Source organism: Megalops cyprinoides, chromosome 4, assembly GCF_013368585.1.
Source record: "Megalops cyprinoides isolate fMegCyp1 chromosome 4, fMegCyp1.pri, whole genome shotgun sequence".
Classification (NCBI taxonomy): domain Eukaryota; kingdom Metazoa; phylum Chordata; class Actinopteri; order Elopiformes; family Megalopidae; genus Megalops; species Megalops cyprinoides.
Window position 1 is genome coordinate 41,264,218 of NC_050586.1, and position 22,367 is coordinate 41,286,584.

The 22,367-nt window shown below is 43.5% G+C and overlaps 1 protein-coding gene across 2 annotated transcripts in view; it reads right to left on the bottom strand.

The window, feature by feature from the left end:
- Positions 1 to 6,531: 6,531 nt before the first annotated feature.
- Positions 6,532 to 22,367, bottom strand: part of LOC118776773 (pikachurin) — a 37,691-nt gene continuing 21,855 nt past the window's right edge. For both annotated transcript variants that reach the window (XM_036527317.1, XM_036527316.1), the window contains 16 exons: positions 21,895 to 22,351; positions 19,395 to 19,495; positions 17,728 to 17,828; positions 17,084 to 17,228; positions 16,561 to 16,750; positions 14,729 to 14,854; positions 14,261 to 14,504; positions 13,603 to 13,714; positions 13,401 to 13,517; positions 12,414 to 12,594; positions 11,814 to 11,837; positions 11,348 to 11,426; positions 9,378 to 9,521; positions 8,452 to 8,535; positions 7,032 to 7,135; positions 6,532 to 6,944 (listed from right to left, as the gene is read on the bottom strand). In XM_036527317.1, the coding sequence (XP_036383210.1) occupies positions 6,793 to 6,944; positions 7,032 to 7,135; positions 8,452 to 8,535; positions 9,378 to 9,521; positions 11,348 to 11,426; positions 11,814 to 11,837; positions 12,414 to 12,594; positions 13,401 to 13,517; positions 13,603 to 13,714; positions 14,261 to 14,504; positions 14,729 to 14,854; positions 16,561 to 16,750; positions 17,084 to 17,228; positions 17,728 to 17,828; positions 19,395 to 19,495; positions 21,895 to 22,351 (2,361 nt within the window). In that variant the 3' untranslated portion in view covers positions 6,532 to 6,792. The remainder of the gene's footprint in view (positions 6,945 to 7,031; positions 7,136 to 8,451; positions 8,536 to 9,377; positions 9,522 to 11,347; positions 11,427 to 11,813; positions 11,838 to 12,413; positions 12,595 to 13,400; positions 13,518 to 13,602; positions 13,715 to 14,260; positions 14,505 to 14,728; positions 14,855 to 16,560; positions 16,751 to 17,083; positions 17,229 to 17,727; positions 17,829 to 19,394; positions 19,496 to 21,894; positions 22,352 to 22,367) is intronic.

Sequence of the window (22,367 nt, forward strand, 5' to 3'; positions counted from 1 at the left end):
GACAGGCTGGAGTGGACTACGAACACAGAGGCCCTTTACAAGAAGGGCCAGAGTCGGCTTTACTTCCCGCGGAGACTACGATCCTTCAACGTCTGCAACAAGATGCTGCAGATGTTCTACCAGTCTGTGGTTTCCAGTGCCATCTTCTACGCGGTGGTGTGCTGGGGGTGTGGTCTGAAAGCTGGGGATGCTAACAGACTGAACAAGCTCGTCAGGAAAGCCAGCTCTGTCATAGGTGGTGGAATTGAGCTGGACTTACTAGGGGCGCTGGCGGAGAGAAGGATGCTTAACAAGCTGGTGAACATCCTAAACAACACCTCCCATCCTCTCCATGATGGGCTTGTGAAGATGAAGAGCACCTTCAGTGGCAGGCTGATCTCCCCAAAATGCTCCACTGAGAGGCACAGAAGGTCTTTTCTGCCTGCATCCATCAAACTATACAACTCCTCCCCTCTCCGCTGCAACATGGGATTGACTGGCACCTGATGCCCTGTGCTGTCCTCCCCACACACATAATTGTTTCACATGGGACAATAACTGTTCTCTAGCCATCTGGTCAGGATTTGCACTATACAGTTATCATTGTTTTGCATATTGTACAACAATAACTGTTTTCTACTGCACGTATAAACTGTATAATAGCAATAACCTTACCCTTGTTTAATCTTGCTTCATAATTCATTTTATACTATGTATATAATCATAGCAATGCACGATAACTTGCACAATAACTCAACGCATAATTGCACAAACTTCTTTCTATTTGTTGTATTTTATACCTCTTATTTATTTTATTCAATTTATTCTTTGTTGTTTTGATGTGTGCCGGACGGTGCAGTTGTGACCCTCAAATTTCCTTCGGGATTAATAAAGTATTTCTTATTCTTATTCTCATTCTTATTCTTAATAGTTGCTGATAAATATCTAAGCAGTATCTAGGGCAGCAGTGTGGTTATTTGAGAACACTCATCTATGGTTTATTTACTGGATCAGGTTTCTCCCTTTGTAACCTCTGCACAGACAGCCATACTAGGCAGACCTTCGCCACAGCAGCTCCTTCAGATGTTTATGACAAATCTCATTTATCTGCAATTGTCAATCTCACTTTGAGGTACTACTGATTTAGTCAGGACACCAACAATGCTTTTGAAAGGCAGAAAGCAGAAATGTTAACTTCAGTTTCAAAATTGCTTTTGTTTCTTTTCAATGAAAACACACACTCATTCATGACTGGCTCAGAAGCCATTTGGAAGGGAACATGTGCTAATCAGACTTAATTAGTTGAAGGAATTAATCAGACAAGAAGGAACATGCATTTTTCATGCATTCACATATAAAGAGGAAATATTATGTTTTTTTTTTCAGTGGTGTGTGGAACTTGATATGCATAAAGTTTTCAGTAGTTAACACTGTAAGAGGTTCCAATGCAAATCAACAAAATGTATAAATGCCACAGCATCAAAACTCTCAGTTTGGTTGAAAAGATATTTTAAAATGATAGAGATAAAATAACTTTCACACCCAAAAATCTTACATTTTGCCTGTGAATTGGTACATATCATCAACTGGAATGAGGTTTTTATAAAATAAACTTGCTCATGAGCCTGAGTCAGACAGAACCATCTGAGTTTTTTTTCCCAATACAAAGAAAAACAATTTTAGCAAAATACAGCTCATTTTTCTTCATTTCAATGAAAGTGTATTTGTATTAACCTTGAAGTAAAAATAATGTCATAGACTTATAAAGGTTTCATTGAGAAGTTCATCCTGGCAGTTGGAAGAGCATATTTATTCCAGTGATATATCTTAATGTAAAGGAAGAAATTTTTGCAATGTGCTTTGTACCCAGACATTCACAGCTGTACGAATGATGAATTTTAGCTAGAGGGTTTCATAAATAATCTAAGATCAATGGAGTCTTCCATCTAGCTAGTATTGGTGGGACAACAGCAGACAGTCTTTCATCTGAACCAAACAGAAAAAAATCCTCTATTCAGTGTGTTTTATTATTATTATTATTATTATTATTATTATTAGTAGTAGTAGTAGTAGTAGTAGTAGTAGTAGTGTGGCATCTGTGGCAGCATTGGTCGTTGTTAATTCAGTAAATCAAAAATATCAGCAGTAGTCTAGATTGTTTGAAGAAAGTTAAAGCATGCAAAATGAACAACATTTTTAGAATGGGCAATTGCAACTCAGTGGATTTACCCATCTTATGAAATACATTAAAAAATGAAAAGATACTGTAGATACAGTCATGCAGACTGTATATAAAATCTTTGAATAAAGAATGTTGTCCATACCAACCATCGCATTTGACAGTTCTAACAAACACTGCTCTTTTCTGGTTTAGATATGAAGAGAAAACAGAAGAGAAAATCACAATGGCTGCACCACCAGGTTGTTAAAATGAGACTGAGGGGAGCACCTTTCAAAGTTCTTGATTATTACTGTGTGCCCTTGCAGACACACCTCAGTGAACTCTGGCTGATCTTGTTCTTGATTGTAACTCAGTGTTTGGTTGAACAGAAAAGCTTAAGTATTGTCCCTCTGCGCTACTTGTGGTCTTGTTGAAAGATGACAGCCTAGAACCAGTCTTGTTTGTATTTCGGTGCAATCAGATGCGATGGCATCTCTGCACAAGCTCCCTCAGCCCCCATGAGCCCAAGGCATGGAGAGTCTTATCGATTAGCACATCTGATATAACTAATCGCAGCAGCGCACACTTAAAATAGGACAGTCATTAGCCATGGTGGAAGACTAATGAACCGCACATGACCTGAACTTGAAAGAGTATTTGCCATTTTGTCTATTTTTTTTTTGTCTGTCATTATTATTCCACTCATAACTGACACAACTGTGATAATGTAGTCACACAATACTCAACTGATTCAGGTAAGAACAAAAAGAACGGTTGCAACCTGGTTTGGAAGCCCAAATAGAAGCGATTATGAGACAGGTGCATAATTTAAGAACTGTATTCAAAAAGGCCAGCACACAGTATCATAACTTGCTCAGCATCTTCAAACATAGAGAAAGTAGTAAATGGCCTTTGATGTTGTGTTCTCCAGAGAGAATCGATGCTGTGTTCTCCAGAAAGAATCACATTAGACAAGTCAACAATCTAAACACTTAAACCATTAAAGAGCTTGTAAAGTAATCAAACCAGCCATCTCTCCTACACAGAATTACAGGTACTTCCTGTGTATCCAAGGGAAAAAAAGAGGTCATGAGAAAAAGAATTGGTTTATATTGTGTGTTTGGACAATGGAAAAGAGAAATAATCTCTACCAAACCAAGCACAGTCCATACATCAAAACTGCATTCTTAACAGCAGAAAGTATGAAACATTGGTATGCGAAGACTGCATCCACAAAGCTGTAAGAAATGCTCTGGAAATACTGAGAGCAAAAAAAAATTGACAGCAAATAGCTGGAAATTTTTTATAGCTTTAAGAAATTTTTCTCTCTGCAGTAGGTCTTTCTTGGAGTAAAAATAATGTTTACCTAGAGTCAAGAATAAGAGTAGAATTAGAGCTGTATTCTGGTGTGCTGGAATACACAACAGGGACTGGAACATCTGGAGTGATGGATCTTTCAAGACAGCCTGTGTTAACACATTATTTCACACATTCTCTATGATAATTTGAGGAAAAACACTGAGTTTATGTCTGTGTTGGTTAAGACCACAATAAACTTGAAAGCAGGCTGTAATAAACCGGTCCGTTTATTTTCTGAAATCGGAAAGGAGTCGTAAATTAGCATCTTCAAGAAAACAGAAATGTACAAAAAATGCTATACCTTTGGGGGCACACAGCGCTCCTACAGAAAAAAAAACATTCACTACATTCACGTAACTCACGCAAAGGAGAAAAAGAACTAGCAGTAATGGCAATGGTTTTTTTTAAAGACTTGACTAAATGTTCAGACAAGAAACATTTGGTTATTTTGGTTACTTGAAGCTACCCATGTGCTTAAGCCTGACAAGATACAGAAGCTAAATCAATTTACAGCACATTTTGCATGGGTAATTATTGTACAGTATGTCTTCATGGGACAGCATGCAATCACTGCTTTAGCCTTGTATGTCAGGCAGTGGGTTGATTTGAGTGAATTTCAAACTCATTTTCCATACTTATACAGTATGTCACTGAAAACTGTTCATTCACAGACCTTTCAATGAGCACAGTGTAAACAAAGAGTTGTCCATATGCTGTTTAAATTAATAGAAAAGCCAAAACATTTAATCTTTAATTTGATAAGTATGCCAAAAATTGAGGGGTCATTTGGTAGTGTGGTAGACAGTGTAGTGGTGATGCTTAGGTCACCAAGAATGCTAAGAAGACAAATCCCAGAGTGGATGGGGCACTAAACCTGACTTCTTTAAAAACAAAAATCTTCCGATGGTAACCATCAGCCTTTTTGCAATTTCTGTGCTACTTTGTCTTGCGTCACAAAATCGGCCCATTTGCCTATAGCCATGAGTGACCGGAGGAACAGCAACAGACACTAACAAACCAAAATATCTTAGGGCACCTTCGGCACTCGATGGCTGGCCATTTGCCTTCTTAAGCATCACATGGATGTGAGAAATGTGCTTGGTTTTACTCAGGTGAACAGCTCTACTTTTGCTGCCCTATAGGTATGTGATGTAGTTTCCTTTTGCACCTGCAAAATCAGGTTTGAGGGGCCAGCCCAAGGTAAAAAAAAAAAAAAAAAAAGGTGCATGTTGGAAATCAGAAATTTGAACAATTCACAGCTTCACTGCAGAGATACAAAATGCTGCGCTGAAAGACAGGTTATAATACAAATCATGCCTTTGATAGTTTACAGTTTCATGATCTACATCTACAACCTGATAAGTGAGATGTAGTTTTACAAACATGACACGTTTCTTACGTCTACTGTACCCTATTTAGGCCTCTACACACTAACTATATAGTGTCAAATGACTCAGGTTTAGCAGCTGTTGGGACTAATTATTATTCCACTGCAGTATAAGATGCCAGGACAGAGAGGACAAATGTGTCCTTTCCTGAGTTGGCAAAGGGAGAATGAAATAAACAAACCAGAAGGCAGGCAATCCGCCTGCTTTGTTATAATCTTCACCATCCGAGGAAAATAAACAACCTTAGGTGAATCTTGGCCCCTTGTGCTCTGTAAACAACAGATGTAACGCTGATATTAGGGAAGGCAAGGTGGAGCACAAGGTTGCTTTTTGAATTTGGTTGGAACAGAAGTCCATTTTACTGTATCTTTTAAAACATGAGCTTAATCGTGTGTTAATGTCTGTGTTTGACCATCTTCCTTCAAGCCCTGAAAATGTACAGCTGCTATATTTATTTATTTATTCTTAAGGTTTATGCTCATGGTTTCTGCCACTTCTGAGGGCTGTGAATGCTGCAACTAGGGTACTTCTGGTAGTATTATCGCTAAAATGTCTACCTGATGTGAAAGCTCACATTTCACAAGTAATGCCCTTCTGATCTTGGATTGAGTAGACACTGTTTGCCAACAAAGAACTGTAATTCTACATTTAGAACTGATGAAAATGGATCCAGACTATGACTGTTCACAACAAATTGGCATGGACTGGTCACCTGATGTGGGATCTGCCTTTGAAGAAATGGTTGAAGCAGAGCATCCAAAACTGGCAGTTCATCAGTGGCAAGTTGTTATAAATGAAGTATTGAATGTGCAATCTGTCATACATATTTTAACATAAACAGGTGCTTTAAGTAAATGGATCCACACATTTTGCATTTTTACTCTTTCTGCGTTTGTGGTTTTTGAGTCCAGATGAGTGCAGACTGGGCTCCATCGTGCACAGACTTTGCTCCATACAGAAAGTGTTCACAAATCCACCTCCTCGGGAGAGGGCTAGCAATCAAATGACTCCAATTTGTTAACATCCACCTCAGGACATATATACTAGGGGTAAATGGAGAAGCAACTAACAAGTGTAGTTATATGTGAATGCGCCCACACCATCAGACCCATGATATACCATCTTTGTGACAGTGATGTTATGGCAAAAAGGAACACTTTTGCATTTGGGAACAGCATAGCTCTAACCCCACAAAGACTGTGATGAGTTTTCTCTCCTCAAAAAACTAATCACATCAATTGTATGGAAAACAGGGAGTACAGTCTTTTATTTTAATTTTTTTTTTTTTTTTTGGGGGGGGGGGGTTCACATTTTTTTTAATTGCATTGCTGTGCAGTTTCAGTTTCAGTTAAGCCTTCATACTGTATGTGACACAGACCTCTCTAGACATAGACCTTTCACCTCTACCAAGACTTGGCAGCCTACAGACATCTTTACAGTACAACACAGCCAAAGCCTTGGGACATCTTGAGACAGAGGACTGACTTACACGTTACAACATCACAAATGGAAGATTGCACTACCAATCCAAACAAGAGGACAGGACAGAAGAGAAGGATTCTGGGCTAAGGCCTCAGAGTAGGCTTAGAGGACAAACCAAAATGTTAACTTCCTCATCTACAATGTCATCACTTTTCTGCTGGCTTATAAAACACACCCCAAATTACTAAACATTGAGGGTTTAAATAATCTGATCAGGATGTACAAAAAATAAATAAGTACAATTTAAATCATTTAGGATAATCCCAAAACATTGTCCTTCAGGAAATGGAGATGTGACCCTTCGTTTTTCCCCCAAGAAGTGCCATCAAGTTCTCCAGTCACACAGCGCTCCTTTTATGTGGTCCTTGTGTTAGTGGTCCTGCTGCTAACAGAGTCCCCCTGGAAACAAGGGTACTGCAGCTTTTAGTTGTTGCAAGTGTTAATGTTCTTGCCGTCAGCGGCATCCTCCACCAGGGCGATGTGGTAGTCTGTGGAGAGGGTGAAATGGGAGATGCAGCCGACCAGACCTCGCATGTACTGCCGGTTTGTGTACAGCACAATCTCCTTCATTCCCCCTGAGAAACAAGAGATCATCGTCATCATAATCATCATCTTCAGCGTCATTTTCGGTGTCATCCTCGGATGGGGACTGCATCACTTACCGACATACAGGACACCATTGGTGTTTAGCTGCCTCATTTTCCCTGGTGATTTACTGGTCTTGGCCCCATAGTCATCCACTGTCAGCTTCCCAGACTGGCCATCCCTAAAAGAACAGAGAGCAAGGGAACCAGAAAACATCCCGGTTAATCCTTGCTGGGGACAATGGCTGATCTTCCTTTCAGATTCGGTTATAGCCTGTTAAAGGGGTTGCAAATGGCTGCATATCTACAGATGTCAAAGTAGTTCTGGCATCACAAAAAACAGTGCCACGCCACAGAATCCAATTCACTCAGCTCAAGCTGAAACGCCTATATGTATGCTATTTGTTTTTGACATGAATCTTGGGTAACAATGCTCTTTTCACTTGTGAGAGAGCACATTGTTTCTGCACAGACTGTAATCCTGCATGACAGTGGAGTGGAAAGCTATCATTCTGACATGGAACACTGTGGAAACTTTGCCAGGATGACTTCATTTTCCTCATCCCAAAATCAATGACTTCAGCCAGTTAATAAAACTACCAACATAATACCATGCAACCAAAATACTACAAATGTATCTGACATGCAAGTCTATGCAGGTTGGTAATGCAGATGGTTGCTGTATTCTTTCAATATTCCAGCAAGAGCTGGAATATATGATAGCCATTAACTAACAGCATAAACTCATTATTTTCAATTCCTTCACTACAACACAGCCTCATTTTTTGTTGAATAAACTGAGGGGAAAGGCACAGAGGATGCATGGGCAGATAGAAAAGGCTCAGTTTCTAAGAAAAACCTTTCTCTGAATATGATTTATGGATTGATGCTGGATTGGATGCTGATTGTAATTATCAAAACTGACCTGATACTGGTGAAAGAATCTGAAGACTCAAATTCTGTCACTTTGGCCTTGATCACTGGACCACTGGTTAGCGGCTTAGCAGACCAATAGAGCAGATGACAAAGCTATGCATTCAGCTGGGTCTCTAAGAAGAGCTAAGTTTTTTTTTTCCATCACCTTATTTATTTGTATATGGTTCTAATACAGGTAATTTCACCAATTACTCTTTAGGTTCTTACGCTGAGCTTGGCACCACATACACAAATGCCTGAGGAAATGATTTTCCTCTGTCATGAATGGATATGAAAAAAGACAATGAAAGTTTTTATGACTCACTTTAACCTCATTTCTAGTTCCAGTTTATTGCAGCAAATATTTTCCCTTCATTATGTGTGAAAGGAGAATAGATTTGAAAGTGTAAAACGAATGGAAAGAGCAGGCAATAAAACAGACTGGTAAAAATACATCACTCTTTCTTTTCTAACATTTAGCCTCTTGACCTGCAAACTGTTCGTACATTTTAAACACCAGTCAGTGTGAAGCTTTTCCAAATCATGAAGAAGACCATTTTAAGAAGGATTGTTTTAAACTAACCTGACAGCCTTGACCCGGTGCCATCTTCCATCACTAAAGGTGCCGTTGACCATCACAGTGCCAACACCACTACCCAGGTTGTAGCTGGAGAGGAAGTGACATAAGAGTTAGTGTTAACCATGACAGCCCGGATACAGACACAGACACACACACACTCATTCACATACTCACACACCTGACACATATGTGTACACACACACACACACACACACATACTCACACACCTGACACATATGTGTATACACACACACACACACACACAGAATAACAGAGAGATCAACACACAGAGATAGAGCAGGATGAACAGAAAGTCACACAGAGAGCAGTACAGAGACTTAAGAAGCAGGGACATGCAAACAGCAAGCCAAGAGTGAATGAACAGACACAGACATAACCTGATATCGCAATACAGGTAAATGTATTATGGTGCAACATACAGTGGCTCACAGTGTGCCTAGTATACAAAGTATCTTTACATTTGTATTTCATTATTGTCATTTAGCAGACCCTCTTATACCTAGCGACTTACACAGATTACAATTTTATCCATTTATACAACTGGATATTTACTGAGGCAATTCTGGGTTAAGTACTTTGACCAAGGGTATAACAGCAGTGTACCAGCAGGGAATCGAACAATAACCATTCAATTCTTAGTCCTGTTCCTTACCACTACAGCACACTGCTGTATCAGGATGTCATAGTAATCTCTGGAGGGCAGTTCACATTATCAGAGCACACTAGCAGTACACGTACTGGGTGATTTCCTCAAGAAAAATAAGCAAGCTCTACTCCACAGCAGGGGAGTGGTACAGTTAATCGGCCTAATTGATGTGAGGCTGGCATTTTCCATTCCTTATAGTTTTTTGAGCAAGACTACAAAGGCTTGGCATGTGTATGACCATGGCTGAGAAGGGGGTACTCACCTGAAGATGAGAGCACCATCCTGCAGCCCCAGAGACAGGAAGTCGCTGTTGGGCCTCATGGGGCTGTCCCCTCTCCACAATAACAGGCCATCCTTTGCTGTGCTCTTAAAGCGCATGAACACATTCGTCCTGGAGCCTGTGACCCTGTGTGGGGGGGGGGGGGGCTATCGGCTTGAGTCATTTGAAACTACATGCACATTCATACTTACAAATTGCATACACCCTTGGCTCCTCAAACACTCAAACCACAAACGCAAACACACACACATGGACACACAGCGTCTGGTGTACAACTGCAAGGCACCCTCACCTCCTGAAACATATACACTGACCCCCATGAGAAGAAAGACATCTAAAAAGTACCTAAAACATATTCAAACATACACTCATAGGTAGATAAACATGTCGGTACATATAAGTAACACATAAACTAAGTATTCATGTGAAAAAAACATTGCAATACGAAAAAATCTAAGTCAGTCATAGTCATCTTACTATGCACTAGGGCTGTTTCACAAAGAGGATATATCCCCAGTTTTGACTGGAGCCTTGCATTTACGAATTGATATCATTTCAACTTATTTGTTACTGAAAATATACTTTAATATGCAGTTAACTGTACACAAGTGTATAAAGTATGTCTGAGCAGTGTCTGAGCAGTTTAATTAAGGATAACATCTCAAGCTGGAGGGTAGACAAATTTGCACACCTCACAATTAACAAAGTCACTGCAGGATATGTTTCAAATGAACATCAACAGTGATCACCTTGTGATTAGAGCATTGAGAAAAACTACTGCAAGTGGAGTTATTGAGACAAGGTTCACTTGTGGACGTGCACACACACACACACACACACACACACACACAAATGCAGACAGAGTCTGTAAACGCCCATTAAGGTGAACAAACAGAGGTGTAGATTAAAGGCAACTCGCATTATGAGACTCACAAAAAGCAGTGCTGCCTTACATCTGAACTCTGGTTTAGAGAGCCTGTTTACTGTACCACTGACATGTCAGACATGTGGTGCTCTCTGTTCACATGTGACCTGACCATCATATAACCAGGCAGAAGCCAGCCACAGCAGATCATCACTCAGACTTTCCATATAATCAAGCTACGCGCTCCATTGTCTAAAGATGTAATCTGCATGAGTGGTGGTACTTGGTATGCCAAGGACAGAGTAGAGAAGAAAGCTTCAATGGCCAAAAGCTATGAGCTGTCAATTCTGCAGATATGCAGATATGTAGCCGCAAACTTGGTGCCCTCATTGGTCACACCACACACATGATGGGTCTCCTTTATGTGTACAATGAGCCATTCACACTGCTGAGACTCCCCTCAGGGGGTTGCACAAAGTTAAATTCCAGCTCAGGAGGCCTATGCACTACGGAGTCCTACATGGAAAGTACAGTTTCTTAGCTGTGTTTTTTTTCCTTATATTCCCTCTGTTGAGAATTTCCCTGACTGGCTCCTGTTGTTTCAAGGACATCAATATTTCAATATTTCAAAATCCTGAAATTATAATTTTAAGGAAAGTTGAGATCCAGGGTCATTTCCTCCAGCTGTCTAATGTGTGAAGGCTCAGATTCTCCTGATTTTGCCCAGTTTGTCCCAGAATGACCAGTATCTAATTATAATACAAAAAATGAAATTATCCACATTTAGTTGAAGACTAAACACTGTTTTATTTAAGTGCTACTAAGAATTAACTCTATTTGTACATGTCAAAATTTGGTGGTGTGTGTTATCACAGAAATAAAGTGAATTGTCCTACATATCACTCTTGAACTTAAAATTAAACAGCACCTCAGCCCATCACTTTATATGATTATGCAAGTGATTACATAGTGATTCAGTGTTAGTATGTAATGACTTTATAGTGTACAGTGTAGTCCTAGCATGGTCAGTGAAAAGCTTAACCATTGATTAAAATAACATTTAAAAAATATTTACTTAGTTGCATACCTTTTGAGAATGTCCCTGTTATCATAGGTGAGATAGCTACGGCCGATGAACTGTGGAATTTCAATGGCCTCTGTAACGGCTGGACACAGTGGGGGAAACATACCGTTAGTGCACTTCCAAAGAATGACCACTAGATGGAACCTAAGAACTGGTGTTCACCAAACAAGAACTTGAAAAAAACTATTCAACTCTTCAGTTTGCTGTGAAAAAAATAAAGTACAATTATGCTCACAAAACCAAGTACTACATACAGATGTATTATGTACACTCACTGAATATCCATACATAAAAGTAGAACCCAACAGCCATTTAAGAGGATAAAATATGTCCAAAGGTATTGGCATCTACAACTAATTAATTATAAATTATGTATACAGCGTTTGTAGTTTAAACAAAATAATACTTTTTCTTCATAGACAGTAGCAACACTAGCATTTAAAAAGCTATCTTACACACAGAGACTTACTGTTCAAGCAATAATTTCCACACTCTGCACAACGGAAGCACAAAGCAGAGGAGATAGAGTTTTAGGGCATGGTAGTGTGCAACTCCATAGCTACATCCACAATGTCACATGCAGTGAGATCTAGACACCCCTACCCACACTAGCCACAGGAAGATACTATATGTGCACTGAATATCTATGTAAAAACCTGACTTAACAATACTGAGGAAATTTGATACCCTTATTCTACATATTCTACTAACATTAACTTATAGTAGCCATCTGTGACATAGAGACACGGGTAAAGTAGCTGAATATATTACACACTGCCATTCATCATAAAACGAAATATGTCAACACAACCATTAATGTATCATTAGCTATTTATGTCTTTATATATACATATAAAGATCTTTGTGATTGTTTGGTGTGTGGTGCTAAACAGTACATTCTGCTTTGGCAACATTTTACACATACTATTACACCAATACAGCCTACTTGCATTGAAAGCCAAAATAAGAAATGATGTATTTTCAAAGAAAGCGGGCGGGGGTCTCTTCAGATAGCCTCTGAGAGCACGCCGCAGTCAGGGCTGCAGACTACGCCTCGCGTCCCCCTCACCTTTCTGGCAGTGCCTGCCGTCGTAGCCCAGCGGGCAGTCACACTCGTACTCATCCCACTTGGGTCGGCACGTCCCGCCATTGGCGCAGGGCTGGGCCACACAGGGGTGCAGGGAGTTCTCCACGTTCACCCCTTGCGCCGTGTCCGCCGTCAGCTGGATGGTGCGGTCGTTCAGGAGGACCTGCAGGGGGAGCGGTGCGGGTGGGTCGCGTGGGTAAGGGGACAGAGAAGCCGCCAATGTGAGGGCAGTTTCAGCAGCCACTAAGGGTTCTTTGAGTGCTAACCAGCAGTTTATCTTATCATTGCCTTTTTACGCACACATCTTACTGGAGCCTGACATTGCTCTTCTGAACAGAGGGAGCTGGTAAGTATTGGGAAATAATAAAATCAACCAGTTGTTTTAGTGACATGCAATGGCTTGTTTGTACGCTTGTGACAATTTCACTGATAAACGGGGCAGCAGTACAGCATTGTAGCAAGGAGCAGGGCTCATAACCGAAAGGTTGCTGGTTCAATTCCCCACTGGGACACTGCTGCTGTACCCTTGGGCAATTGATTCAGTGTATTCTCAGCTGTATGAATGGATAACATGATAAAAGTGCCTGGTAAAAGACAATAATATAATGTAATGTAATCCCCCCTAAATTCTAAATCCATCAGACATTTACAGCATTCACATGATTGGTTAAATAAGATTTAAAACACACTAATGAGAGGTAAGTCTCAGTGCGGCCCAGTGTGACAGACCCTCTGAGCACTGTGCCAGCTACATCTTCATTCCCAAATTATCATCAGGGACAGCTTTTAGGAGACATACCAAGCCCATGAAGCCTGATTTAGACAGATTTGGTACAGTATGTCAATGCTAATACCATTTCATGTGTATGCACAGTTGGATTCTGTAGCAGACTGATGTTTTATTCTTTCTCAGCTTATCACTGTTCCCAGGTGTGGGGCTGTTTTATATTTGTTGAGGGAGGGGGGTACCTTCTGAATGTTGCCACTGAAGGGGCGCAGAACACCTGCGCTGCTCTTGGTGTTGTCGTAGTCTGGGACCCCGCCAATGTAGAGGGGGGTGCTACACTTGATCTGAGTGAAAGCCCCCTGGTGGACAAAGAAAGAAGTCAGGGTGATGACCAGGGCAGTAGCTACTTTAGTAATGAAAGCAGAGGACTGCTGTGCTCCATACCTCTGCCATGCCCTCCGTGGGCCTCTGGCTGTCCACCTGCAGGATGCCGTTTTTGGCAGTGCGGGAGACCCGCAGCTCGTGCCATGTGTCCATTTCAATGGGCTCCTCGCTCCTGCACAGGCACATGCCAACCAAACAGAGGAAACCCAGACAGATCAGAACACTTGTTACCCGATCTGCAAGCCCAGCACTGAGAGATCAGAAGCAGGTCCAGCCAGTTACAACTGGGGGCTTGTGTGTATGCTTTGGTATCAGGCAACAACAAATTATCATTGAACAAAAAGCGACAGTTCAGAAATAAGAATCACAGTTAGCTGGATTCACTTTAAAAAAGGAGACTGTATTTTGTCTCTGGTTTGGAACATGTTGCTTATGCTTGATCTGACTGCTAGAGGGCGCACCATTCTGTTCACCATTCAGTACCCTGTGAATCCATGCTGCGATTCTACAGTCATAATGCAAGTGCAGCTTGTTTGATTTGTAACAATGTTTATTTTGTAGTTGCATAATAATTGTGTAAAAATGAACTGTCGCATAATGAGTCATTATTACACAGACTTGTTTTGGATTTATTACTATATTACCATATCTGTGTGAATCATCACTAAATGACTTAACAATAATCTCTCCCAAAGCCCCAGTTCTGCTTGCACCACACCTGATAACAGCTGCCCCTGAGCCGCAGTCGAAGCGGAACTCCAGGTACCCGCCCACCAGTGTAATTGACAGGAAATCTCTGCTCCCCGTGTCCTCACTGTACAGCAGAGTGCCATCGGACAGCGCTGGCTGGAAGGTTATCTCAAACTCCATGAAGGACAAATACTGCTTGGAAGACTGTGGCCAGGGGGCGCTGGTGTACGACATGCGCGTCTCGTTGAAGCTCGGCAGAGATAACAGAAAACCTGGGCCAGGACAGAGAAGGAGTGAGCAGGAAAGAGGGGAAGTGAAGAAGAGAAAGACACTTTTAAGCACTTCCAACCGAAGAGAGTATGACAAATTCAATGGTCAATGAAGAGACAAGAGGAGCTGAGATTACATCCAGCGTCTGACTTAACTGGAAAGTTGCATGATTAAACTGCAATAATTACGTTTATGTCAAAGTTTATCTTGAGACTAATAAACTCACTCTCTTGGCAGAGTGGGCCTCTGAAGCCGAGTGGGCACAGACAGATGAACCCGTCCGCCCGGTTAGCAAAGCACATCCCTCCATTGGCACAGGTGACATCTCCACAAATGTTGTCACTGCACTCACCTGCCAGGTAAACACCAGCATGTAAACCCAACAAAACAGCAAGTGCCACATTTAAACCCTGCAGATTACTGTCAAGAAAAAAAAAAAAACAAATGAAACACACATTAAAAAAACTGTAAAATCCTACATAGACAGGTATTTAATCCTGTATTAAGAGGAGTGTCCTGCTCATGACATTACACACTGCTAAATTCGCTCTACTGACAAAATGAAAAACAAAGAAAAAATTCAGCTGAAGATAATTCTTTAGCCACTGCCTTTGTCCAAAACCGTGACAGGCTATTCTGCATTTCAGAGGCGGGTCAAGGCTGGGTCTGTTTTAAACTGGAATCATCTGTCATTCAGTCGGCTAACATCAAACTGTAGGAGAACTGTGTACCCACAGGCCTATCCTGCACATCCTGAGAGCGGTGCTCATTTCTAAGACAGCGTTCTCAGATATCTGACATTCTAAGCAGTGGTGTGGGCTTCTGTCCAGCCCACTGTCCTGCTGGTTATCCGCCCACAAGTCAGTGTAGGGACAGAGGGGCCTGATCTGGGGACAAGGCGGGTGGGGGGGGGGGGGGTGTTGGGGGTATGGGGGAAGGGGCTGCAGCCAAAGGGCGGGGACACAGGATGCTTAATACATTCACGGCGCACCAGGGGGCCGTGGTAGGCATATGGAACCCATAATCGTTATTTCCACCACAACCAGAGCACTGAAGGTCAGAACAAGCCGTCCTACAGAGGGGTGTCTGTGTGCTTGGGTGTGTGCCTGTGATTATCTGTGTGTGTGTGTGTGTGTGTGTGTGTGTGAGCGCGCGTGTGCAGAGATCAGAGTAAAACAGCATGGTTCATGTGAACTCTTCCAGCTCAATCCCCTTACTGCTCCAAGAATTTCAAGCATGCTCTGTGGATAAAATCATAACATCCCGATGGCTAGACATGCCGAGATCAAAAAAACATTTCTGAACATGATGTTTTAAAGTTAAGTGTTCTCCTTAATGTTGTACACCCTTTTCAACACGCTCTTTTGGATCACCATGCATAACTCTTTGAGAGTAGCAAGGTGCAGGGCTTGTGATGGTGCCATTTAGAATCCCTGGTGGGACACCGTAGTTGTATCTTTGAAGATCCCTCATATTTGCTCTAAAGCCCAAATAAACAGTGGGCAAAACATTAACCTTTTTCCAGTAGGATTCAAAGAAACAGAGTGCACATAAGTGAAGATAACTGTCTTTGAGTGAATGTAACATCTGCACAGCATATTGCATTCTGCTCCCATGGCTTCCTCTACATTTTTGTGCTATGAATGGATCAGCCTCCCCTGTCCTCTCTCCCTTGCGTGGCGGGATGGCTGGGAGTTTGTCTGAAATCAGGCCAGGGGAATTAGCACACACACACACACACACACACACACACACACACACACACACACACACATCAGCCGCACGTGGACACTCAGCACAGAGCCAGAGTGGCTCCCCTCCTCCATGTCCCTCGTTTGACAGCCAACGAGTCACAAATCAATGGTGCAGCCAACCCATGCCCCAAGGTGCCGCTTACTCTCCCCCATGCCCCATCTATGCAGACAAACCAATCGAAGGCTCCGCAATTAGTAGAGGCCGCAGCATCATGAGCGCCATGCGCAGCTGTTGCAAGTGCCCCCCGAGGCCTCCGGGAGAGGTCCTCAGTAAGCAGAGGCGCGGTGACACCCCGATGCTCACCGATGTCGGCTCCACTCAGCGCCTGGCCCCTGGGCCAGGGCCTCATATCGATGACTCTGCCGTTGACGTTGAGGCTCTGGACGCACCCCTGGAAGCCCCGGTTGGTCCCGGCCACCCTCGCCAGCCAGTACGCGCTGGGGGAGCCCCCGACAAAGAACGGGGTGCGGAAGGTGATCTTGGTGTACTGTCCCTGAGGATAGCAGAGACCGAGGGGAACACATTGACAAATAGTGAGGACAAAATGAAGAACTATTACTTACAAGTTTCCATCATTTTATATCAATGTTTAACTACAAGCTATCTCTGTTTATCTGGACCTGAATGCCTTGGCTATTCCACAATGTTCCCTTATAGGACTCACACTATTTTAATCCAAGTTTCAAATTATCTGAAAGTCTGCATACTTCCCATTGATGTCCATGTTTGCTCATGTTACTCAGTGTGCTTGACATTGTGTAAACCATACGGCGCACATACGGCAAACATACAGCACACATACAGCACACATATGCTGCTCTCTCACCAGTGAGCGGCCGGAGACAGGCGTGTCGTTGTCAAGCCTCAGCCAGCCGCTCAGGCCATCCCTGTAAACGGTGACGGTGTGCCACTGTCCCAGCACCACCCGGCTGTCACTCATGATCTGGGCCGCCCCTGTGCCACAGTTAAACCTGCGCCACACAGAGGACCTATCAGAGCTCAGAAAATCTGCTGCTCCCTCCCATACGGGCCCATAGTACCATACAAGTTTCCTCCAGCCAGATCAAAATGAGCTTTCAGAGTGTGGGCACCTAACTCATCTGTTATACCAAATGCTAAATAATGATCTGCTTCTCCTAACATCATACTCAGAGGTACAGTAAACACGGACTTCCTAAATGTTAGATGTTTCTTCCTAATCTCCTTACCAATCCTTGTTCCTCTACGATAAGCCCACCCAGCCCCGGTTCTGGATGGCTGCAGCGTCTGCAAGCTTTCACAACAGCCAGACACTAAGGTCTATGAATCGTTATGTTAAGAGAACAAATTTTGCTTCTCCCCTGGTTCCCAGAGCACTGGAGGTTTTAAGAAAGATGGGTAAAGCTGCTGGACTGTGGCAGACTGTCCTTGCTCCAGCGGTCATCATTCTCCACGGTTACAGTTGACTGAACGCAGATCCGCTGCACCCACCTGTAGTGCAGCTTGCGGCGGACGAGCGCCAGAGAGATGAAGTCCCCACGGGCGTGTTCATTCTCACCACAGTACAGCAGCAGCCCGTCGTCAGCCACCGCCTGGCCGGTGCAGGGGACACACAGACAGACATAAGCAGATGGACAGAGATTCCTCTTATCAGCCTGTGGCCCAACAGACTATTCAATGGAAATACACTATATGGCCAAAAGTATGTGGACACCTCTCCTAATTTTTGAGTTCAGGTGTTTCAGCCCCACCAATTGTTAACAGGTGCATAAAATCAAGCACACAGCCATGCAATCTCCATAGACAAACCTTGGAAGTAGAATGGGTTGTACTGGAGAGCTCAGTGACTTTATTTTTTCTGCCCTGCTAGTTCTGCCCCGGTCAACTGTAAGTGCTATTATTGTCAAGTGGAAGCATCAAGGAGCAACAACAGCTCAGCCATGAAGCAGTAGACCATGCAAACTTACAGAGCGGGGCCGCCGAGTGATGAAGCGCGTAGCACGTAAAAAACGCCTATCCTCTGTTGAATCACTCACTACAGAGTTCCAAACTGTCTCTGGCTGCAACATCAGCACAAGAACTGTGTGTTGGGAGCTTCATGAAATGGGTTTCCACAGCCGAGCAGCTGCACACAAGCCCAACATCACTATGCACAATGCCAAGTGACGGCTAGAGTGGTGCAAAGCATGCCGCCACTGGACTCTGGAGCAGTGTTTTCTGGAGTGATGAATCACGCTTCACTATCTGGCAGTCTGATGGACGAATCTGGGTTTGACGGATGCCAGGAGAGTGCTACCTACAGGAATGCACAGTGCCTACTGTAAAGTTTGGTGGAGGAGGGATAATGGTCTGGGGCTGTTTTTCAGGGTTTGGGCTAAGCCCCTTAGTTCCAGTGAAGGGTAACATTAATGCTACAGCATACAAAGACATTTTAGACAATTGTATGCTTCCAACTTTGTGGCAACAGTTTGGGGAAGGCCCTTTCCTGTTCCAGCATGACTGTGCCCCTGTGCACAAAGCAACGTCCATAAAGACATGGTTTGACGAGTTCGGTGTGGAGGAACTCCAATGGCCTGCACAGAGCCCTGACCTCAACCCCATTGAACACCTTTGGGATGAATTAAAACGCTGATTGCAAGCCAGACCTTCTCGTCCAACATCAGTACCTGACCTCACAAATGCTCCTTTGGCTGAATGGGCACAAATTCCAACAGACACACTCCAAAATCTTGTGGAAGGCCTTCCCAGAAGAGTGGAGGCTGTTATAGCTGCAAAGGGGGGGCAACTCCATATTAATTCCCACGGTTTTGGAATGGGATGACCAATAAGCTCATATAGATGGTCAGGTGTCCACATACTTTTGGCCATATAGTGTATCTTGCTACTTGAAGTGAAACATTAACGTGTGTGTGAAAAGCTGGAGACCTGGGCAGCCACAACAGCTGTGTGTTCCTCCTTGAGCACAGCTCTTCATAGTTTAAATGAAGTTCTGGGGATTCACCAAGCCTGGTGCTGCAAGTGTTAATCAATTCATCATTGAAAGAGAGCCACAGAGGGACTTTTCAGGACTCTCATTCATTCAGGACTGAAACTGTCCATTCTTACACCGTGGGGATTGAACTACATACATTACAATGAAGAGAGGCCGAAAACCTCACCTTGAATTCAATGGTGATCTGAAAAGTCTGGTAGGAGTTCTTTAGTGGTTCAAAGGTCATGTGGGAGAAACCATAGAACTGTGGGTACTGTACGGACACACCTGGAACATAGGGGAATGAAAAAACAATATGTATTTTTAGTATGGTTTTATGGAGGAGCTACTGCATGCATTCAGAGAAATACAAAATCCTGGAGAGAACAGTGAACATGGGTGAACATAATGTTAACAGGGGAAGGGAGGGGGCTTTGTTGGACTTTCTTCAACAGCCAAAGTCAAAAAGACAACAACTGTCTGTGTGAAGAAAAACAAAGAGGGAGACTGAGTGAGAGAGAGACAGAGAGAGAGAGAGAGAAAAGAAGAGGCAGTGAGAGGCGAAAAAAGCAGGGGAAGCTTTGACTTGCCAGAAATTATCAGCTTGTTTTCAGAGAACACCCTTCGTGTCAACTCTCCCTGCTTTTGTCATCACTCTCCCTCCCTCCCTCTCTCTCTCTGTCTGCCTCAGTCCCTCTTGGGGAGGAGGAGGGGTTGCAGCTCCCATCTGTGGGAGGGACGCAGCGCTGGAGGGAAGGTCACTGTGACTGTCAGTGAACACTGTCTCTCATGGGCACGAAAAGCAATGACTGAAGCTCAGCCATCCCCCTAGCCGCCCCGTTCCATGGCGCCAATCCACGTCCTCTGCAGTCTAACACAGTGGCCGTGGGATGCCATCAAGATCTGATGCTGTCCAACACAGCAAGGGTAACACCAGCACCAGCAGCATGCCCGTCTTCACACCTCAAACAGAGGCCACTCCCAAGACGAGGGTTCAGATCTCATGCTTCTAGTGACAGAGTACAGCTATCCATTTAAATGGAATAAATTGTTGCTATGTCTGAACACACTATGCAGCATATAATGCAAAATGCAATAATGATTTCCAGTTGCATGCTGCGTTATGCATATATCATTGAATACATTTTACAATAGAATTTATTATCTACTGTTCGCAGAATATTTCAACAAATCTTGAATCTTTTCACATTTTACTTTATAAAAGTCAGCAACGCATTGGAGAGGAAGGGGCTATAATCAGAAACACACTGAGTGATGTCAGTTTTGTAAGAGGTCTTTAGCTGACACTCAGATTTATCTGACTGCTTTGCTTTTGAGTCATCTTCGCGAGAGATGCGCAGATTGTTTGTCCTTGGCTGTGTTTGCGCGGGGCTGGAGGCACACATGTGCACACAGACATGTTGGGGACGAGAGCGCTGTGAGAAATCACATTAGTTGCGTGGCATTAGCAGGGACCTTGAGCTCTGAAAAAACCGGCAACAAGGGCAGCGCAAACGACAAGAGCAACGGCAGGAAAAAGAAACCTCCCGAGAAACGAGAGAAAAGTAAAGGAGGGATTCCATCACTCATGTGGTCTCAGAGGAAAAGAAGAGAGAGAGAACACAAGGGAGGGAAAGACAGGTAAAGACAGCAATGATGTCCTTCATCGACAGGCCCAAGCTGGGACTGCATATTTCCCTTGGGGTGGGGAGGGGGGGGGGGTTGAGTTGGTAGAAACACCAGGGTCATAAAAGATCCCTCATATCAGGAAATGGAGGCTGCTCGAAGCTCCTGCCCCTGGAGGATACAGCTACAGCAATGGCGGATCATATTGTGATTGGGAACAATTAAGAAGTTTCCCAGAGGAGGAAAATTTAAAAGGCTTTTTAAATGAAGAAAGCAAAGAGATAATTGCCACTCTGCCATTTATTGTTCTTGGGACAGAAACAGCCTTTGGAGAAGTTTTAGGGTTCTTTGAACATATTTCTGTGAAAATGCATTTTGCCATTATAAGAGGGGTTGGTTGGTGTGGATTTCAAACCACAGACCTCACTGTCTGCAATAAAAGACACAATTAGCTTGCCAATCTAAAGGCCAAGGTCCCCAGCCCAAGGAACTAATTGGTGTATTGTTCTGTCTCAAGGGGATGACATCACTTTCTGTAGCAAATGCTGAAATGCTCACTGATGTTACTGAATTCCTGCTGAACATAACACTGAACTCCTGCTGAACATAACAACTGCTTATTATTCCATGCCTCCCTCCCCATCAAAATATTTAACCCTATGGGTCCCAATTCTATGGGTTTGTACCCATGGGGTCCTCGCAGGGCCATGAAGTCCTATACATTAATCCTAGTTTTCTGAATATCTGTGTTTTTATGTAATCTGTTACTTTTAAATGGCTGGTGTGGAGCATTATTACATTTTTAACACTGATTCATAATTACATTACGTTACATTATTGGCATTTAGCAGATGCTCTTATCCAGAGCAACTTACATCAGTTACAGTTTTTTTTTTTTTCATTGAGTCAATTGTGGGTTAAGTACCTTGCCCAAGGGTACAGCAGCAGTGCCTCAGCAGGGAATCAACCTGGTAACCTTTCAGTTACGAGTCCTGCCCTCCTTAACCACTATGGTACACTGCCGCACAAAGCAATGAAAATCATTATTTGGGATCCCTCACCCTCAGCGCAGGTGTCCCCTCTTCGGCCCAGGCCACAGTGGCACCGTGACCCCCCGCTGTCATAGTCATTGATGCAGAAGCTGTCAGGGGGGCACACCGTATCCTCGCAGGGCAGGTCGTAAAGGCGTGGCATGGGCCCCCTCCACTGCGTCATGGGCCTGGAGGGGGTGGGGGCCTGTGTGGGAGGCGTGGTGGTGGTGGGGGTGGAGGTGGTGCTGGAGGCCGCGGCGGTAGTGGTGGGGGGGGCTGAGGGGGAGGAGATCATGCTGTAGGCCACAGTGGTGGTGTAGAAGGCGTAGGACGTAGCTGTGGTGGTGCCCTGCCGGACGGGTGTGGTCCTGGTAGCAGTGGTGTTTGGAGCGGCTGTGGTCCTCCTGTATATTATTGTGTTTCCTTTCCCTGTCTGGGACCTCAGCTGTGATTTCCTGTTTTCTGTGATGGCAGGAAATGGCTTGAGCTGAAAAGAAGAGGAG